The sequence below is a fragment of the Otolemur garnettii genome, unplaced genomic scaffold (assembly GCF_000181295.1).
Source record: "Otolemur garnettii isolate 467f Iridium unplaced genomic scaffold, OtoGar3 scaffold00089, whole genome shotgun sequence".
Classification (NCBI taxonomy): Eukaryota; Metazoa; Chordata; class Mammalia; order Primates; family Galagidae; genus Otolemur; species Otolemur garnettii.
In genome coordinates, this window is record NW_003852484.1 from 4394042 (window position 1) to 4400547 (window position 6506).

Below are 6506 nucleotides of genomic sequence, written 5' to 3' on the forward strand. Positions count from 1 at the left end.
AAAAAAAAAAAAAAAATTCAGAGCTATGGATAATGGTTAATAACTGATAGCTTTTTAGCTTTTTGTTTTTTCTTTTGAGACAGTGTCTCACTTTGATGCCATTGGTAGAGTGCTGTGGGTCATAGCACTTGGGCTCAAGTGATCCTCTTGCCTCAGCCTCCCAAGTAGCTGGGACTACATTACCTGCCATAATGCCTGGCTGATTTCACAGATAGGATTTCACTCTTGCTCAGGCTGGTCTCGAACTCCTGAGCTCAGGCAATCCACCTTGCCTTGGCTTCCCAGAGTCTAGGATTACAGGCCTGATATCTTTTGAGGTTATTGATTAGTTAATCCACCTGTGATACTCTGCTGCCCTTGTTGTACCTTTAAAGTGGATCCATATTAGTTTCTACTCCTGGATGACTATTAGGCACAGATACAATGAAAGGCCACATTTATACTATTTTCTGTCCTAAATGAACACTGGTAACTTACATGACCTGTGGGAAATCCAATGCCATTTGTAATAAAGCAGGCTTGTTGGCTGAGATAAAGACATACCATCCCACTCTGAGATCCTGCTTTATTAGTTTTTCATTTACACTTATAGTTTCTCACAGCTGTAATTCTTTTATTTTTCTTCTTTTCCTTTTTAAATATTAGGGGGTACACATGTTTTGTTTTTTAAAAAATTTCAGAATATTAGGGGGTACACATGCTTTGTTTACATACTTTGTTTTTGTATGGATTGAATCAAAGTTATACAGAAGTATTTCCCTCACCCAGATTGGTGTGCCCATACCTAATTGCTGTGAATTTATCTACCTCCACCACCCCTCTCCCCCGAGCTTGATTTTCATTGATACATGTGCATTTAAGTGTTGATGGATTAGTTCCAATTTGGTATAGAATGCATGTGTTTGTTTCTCCATTCTTGTGGCATTTCTTCATTCTGATTTTTTTTTTTTTTTTGAGACAGTCTCACTATGTCACCCTCGGTTGCGTGCAATGGTGTCACAGCTCACAGCAACCTCAAACTCTTGGGCTTAAGAAATTCTCTTGCCTCAGCCTCCCAAGTAGCTGGGACTACAGGCGCCCACCACAATGCCCGGCTTTTTTTTTGTTGCAATTGTCGTTGTTTAGCTGACCCAGGCCAGGTTCGAACCTGCCAGCCTGTGTGTATGTGGCCAGTGCCCTACCCACTGAACTACAGGTGCCACTGACGTTTCTCTATTCTTGTGACGTTTCACTTAGAAGAATGGTTTCCAGTTCTGTCCAGATTATCCAAAAATATACTAGATTGCCATTTTTTAATGACTGAGTAGTACTCCATAGTATGTATATACTACATTTTATTAATCCACTCATGTATTGGTGGGCACTTGGGTGGTTTCCAGGTCTTTGCAATTGTGAATTCTGCTGCCATAAGCAATTGAGTGCAGCGCAGCTGTAATTCTTGACTGGCTCATTGACCATAAAACATTTCCTTTCAGCACTTCAGCGCCAACACTTATTTCTTCTACTATACAGAAAGCCAGCTCTATTTTCTGTTTAATCCTCTCTGAATAAATAATATTCTCATATTTAATTCCTATCATCAACCCATAAAATAGGTATGATTGTTACTGTTCCCATTTTTTAGAGGAAGAAATTGAGGCAAAGAAACTTAGTAATTTGCTTAAAGTCATACATCTGTAAGTGGACCGAGGATAAGTCAGAATGTCAGAACTCCTAACCTACACAATTATTCTCTGGTGATAGCTACCTCTATTTAACAAATTCTTGCATGATTTTATAATGTTTATGCTATACCAGTGTCTTTTCCTATATCACTGTGTACTGAACCATCTAATCCCTGAGTCTTGCTGAAATCTTAGACAGTACCCAATAATATGAGTGTAAAAAACAAAAGTAGGAGTCACAACAAAATAAACATAAAAAACCAAACAGGAAAAGAAAAAAGGAGGAAATAGCCCTTTCTTAATGTATTAAAAAAGAAGAGGGATCTGCTAGTTAGTTCATCATATTAAAAGTTTTTGGGGGGCAGTGCTCGTAGCTCAGTGGGTAGGGCACCAGCCACATACACCGAGGCTGGTGGGTTCAAACCTGGCCTGGACTAGCTAAAACAACAATGACAACTGCAACAACAACAACAACAACAAAATAGCCCGACATTCTGGCAGGTGCCTGTAGTCCCAGCTACTTGGAAGGCTAAGGCAAGAGAATCACATAAGCCCAAGAGTTTGAGGTTGCTGTGAGTCATGATGCCATGGCACTCTACCCAGGGTGACAGTTTGAGACTCTGTCTCAAAACAAAACAAAAAAAAGTTTTGGAATTCTGATAATCATCTTTTTATATTTTATTTAACAACATTTATATAAAGCTTGCTTTATGTTAGGAAATTTCCTAAGTAGTTATAAATAATTTCATGTAATCCTAATAATCCCACAACATAGATATTACTATCCTCATTTTATGAATGAAGAAATTAAGATACAAAGAGCTTAAGTATCTTGTACAGTACCATACATCCTGTGAACGGTAGAACAGATCTTTGAACCCAGGCAATCCTGAGGATTAAATCAGGTTCTCTAGTGGCCTAGTTATACCATTTCCCTTTGCTGCTCCCAGAATTTCCACTAGAGTTTTCATTTGTTATTTAAGTGAAATGAATTCTGCAGATGTGGGATCTTTCAAGTGGTTATGTGGTGAGGAATATAATTTATTTCCAGTTAAGTCTTCCCTATTATTAAACTGTGAAGCCTACTAGTCCTACTCTTAGTCCTGTCCAAAGGTGAGGAGAGGAGAGTTTGTGATGTTTCTCTTCCCTGATTGTTGACACTTTTTCAAACGGAAGTTAGTGAAGTACTATGAGGAGTAGAAAGCTTCTTCTCTAAGGCCTGCTGGTTAAAGGACAAATAGAAATCAATGTTTCCTTTTAGATCATTGGGGTTATTTTCTTAAAAGACGTACACATACCCTTGTATTCATTAATATTCTCCCCCTCCCTCCCTTTCTACTTCTCTCTCAAAAAGTAGTGCTAAAAGGCAGAAAAGATGTTTGCTGGGGATCTGACCCACCAAAATATTTCTAACTCACTAGGAAATAAAAATTTCAATCTCAACAAACTCTATATTTACATTTTATATAGTTATTTCTGACTTTTAATTTATTTACTGAGTATGTGACTCCCTTTCAGATTTGCTATGGAATCATTTATGGAATGGGAGCTAAAGCTTTGGGAGAGCAGATGGACATTAATGAAAATGATGCTGCTTGCTATATTGACTCCTTCAAATCCAGATACAAGGGTAATTATCTTCTAGATACTAATTCTTTTCAACCATCTTTCTATATTAATTTTCAAAAAAAATAGTGTTATTAAATTTTCTGTTGAAATATCTGTTAATTCATATGTTTTCATCAGGCATTATTAATGGCAAATATTATTAACCTTTTGATTATTTACTCAAACATAATCTTCCTGTTTTTTGAAAAAAACTTTTTAATAAAAGTAGAAATAGAATAGCAAAGTGCAGTTTATGTATATGTTACTATGTCGTGAATATCCTGAAAATCTGGGAATTGATTTGTGCTTTGAGTTTAGGGAGCTTTAGTTAGAAACAATATATCACTGATTGAATGTACCAGCAACTCTGAGAATGATTGCTTTTATAGAGGACTTTGAGTATCATCATCTTTATCTCTTCTTTTTTGGCAGTTTATTGAAGTATAATTTACATATAATAAAATTCACCTTGAAAAATGTGTATAGTTCCGTGAATTTTGAAAGATGCATGTGGTCATATAATTTATACCACAGCCAAGATATGGAACCAGATTCTAGCACTCCGAAAAGTTCTCTCTTGCCCTTTTGTAATCAACCCTGTCCACTAATTGTTTTTATTCACACATCATATAATGTTGTACATAGAAATTCATATGTATTCTACAAAAACAACTAGAAAAATAAATTTAGCAGGGTTTCACCATTCAATGTCTATCTGTAAAAATCAGTTGTATTTCTGTATACTACCAAGAATTAATAAATGAAGGCTAAAATATATGTATTTTATATCATTTATAATAACATCAAAAACATGAAATACTTGGCATTAATTTAAGAGTGTGTGTAAGACTTATACATTGAAAATGCCAAAGCATTTGATGAATACGTAAATAAATGTGGTGTATACCGTGTTATAATTTATTGGAAAGTACAACATTGTTATGATGACAGTTGTCTATAAATTATTTTATAGATTCAATGTGATTTCAATTAAAATTACATTAGATTTTTGTATAGAAATTGATGAGCTGATTAAATTTATATGGAAACCAAAGGGACCTGGAATAATGAGAATAATGTTTTGGGGAAAAGTGCAATGTTGAAGACTTAACACTTCTTTAAGTGATTTCATAACTTATTATAAAGCAATAATAATCAAGGTAGGCATAAGAGGAGGCAGAATAATGGAACACAACAGAAGGCCGCGAAACAGGCCTCTGCATATATAATGAATTGATTTTCAGCAATATTGCCATGATATTCAGTGGATGGAAGGATGTTTTTTTTCAGCAATTGATGCTAGAACAAGTGGATACCAGTGTGGGAAAAAATAGACCTCAACTTTTATCTCACATCTTATACAAAAATTAACCTGATTTAGTATATAGATTTTCAAACTATGGTCACTGGATGGCCAAGAGGAGTACTTTGAAGATGACCATAGTGATATTCAACAATGAGATACGTAGCACTTTTTCTAGGATGATTTCGCAAACTTGATTGTCAGACATAGCTAAAATGTAACCCTTCCAGAAGACAACAAGATAAATCATTGTGACATTGTGGTAAGCAAAGATTTCTTAGGTCAAATTAACATTGAATTAACCATTTAAAAAAATGATAAGCTGGCTTGGCATCCATAGCACAGTGGATACGGCGCCAGCCACATGCACCGAGGCTGGTGGGTTTGAGCCCAGCCCCAGCCAGCTAAACAACAATGACAGCTGCAACAAGAAAATGATCAGGCGTAGTTGCAGGCAGCTGTAGGTCCCAGCTACTTGGAAGGCTGAAGCAAGAGAATCACTTAAGCCCAAGCATTTGAGGTTGCTGTGAGCTGAGATGCCACAGCACTCTACCAAGGGTGACATAGTGAGACTCTCTCAAAAACAAAACAAAAAAAAGATAAGCAACACCATTAACAAAATATAAAAACAAGCTACAGAAAGAGAGAAAATATTTGTAGTATTTCTAATTTAACAAAGGACTTGCATCCAGAATATATAAAGAACTCTGATAACTCAGTGCTCAAAAGGTAAGCAATTCAATGAAGTAAAAGTCAAATGACTTAAACTGATACTTTACCAAATATATGAATGACTACATTAAATGTTATCATCATTATCTGTCAAGGAAAAGCAAATTAAAAACCACAAAGATAGGCTATCACAAAAACACCAGAATGGGGAAAATTAAAAACATTATCTCTTTTACACTGCTGGTAGAATTATAGAATTGTGCAACCACTTTGGAAAACAGTATGGTTCTTTCATGTGAAATTAAACATTGATCTTGCAATTCTATCAGATATTTGCCCAAGAAAATGGAAAAGAAACACTTTTACATGAATGTCATAGCAGCTTTATTCATAACAGCCAAATATTGAAAAGAGGCCAAACATCTAAAAAGGGGAAAATGGATAAATTTTGATATATCTTTTAAATAGAACATTATACAGATCAAGCAAAAGGAATTAAATATTGATGCTCAGTACTATATTGATTCTTGAAAATAGTTTTCTTTGTAAAAGAAGGCAGACACAAGTGAATACACAGCATAATCCAATTTACATGAAATTCAAGACCATAAAAAACAAAGATATATTATCAAATCAATGAGTATCTGAGTCTAAGAATGGGGACTGAGTGTAAAGGGAGAGGAAGGTGCTTCATGACTTATAGGAGCTGTAAGGGGATGTACATTTGTTAAAGTGCGTCAGAGTGTTCACTTGAAGTAGATGCCTTTTGTTAAACGTACATTATACCTTAGAACTGATTGTTTTTCTAAGTAGCTGTTGCAATTTGAATATTTGTATAGGAGTAAGAGAATTTGTAGAGGTGCGGTCTCTTGTATCTCATCCTTTTCTTTTCTTTTTTTTAAATTAAATCATAGCTGTGTAAATTAATACAATCATGGGGTACAATGTGCTAGTTTTATATATCATTTGAAATATTTTCATCAAACTGGTTAACATAACCTTCATTACATTATCTTAGTTATTATGTTCACACATTTATACTCTACACTTAGTAAATTTAACATGTACCCTTGTAAAATGCACCATAGGTATGCTCCCAATTACCATCCCACTACCCATCCCCCTCCTTTCCCTCCCCTCCCTCTCCTCTTTCTCCTTTTTCTTGGGCTATAGTTGGGTTATAGCTTTCATATGAAAGCTATAAATTGGTTTCATAGTAAGGCTGAGTACATTGGATACTTTTTCTTCCATTCTTGAGA

The 6506-nt window shown here is 35.2% G+C and overlaps 1 protein-coding gene across 1 annotated transcript in view; it reads left to right on the top strand.

The window, feature by feature from the left end:
* POLQ (DNA polymerase theta) overlaps positions 1-6506 on the top strand; it is a 128460-nt gene that overhangs the window by 93986 nt on the left and 27968 nt on the right. Inside the window, 1 exon segment of the mRNA XM_003795084.1 lies at positions 3183-3294. Within this exon segment, the coding sequence (XP_003795132.1) occupies positions 3183-3294 (112 nt within the window).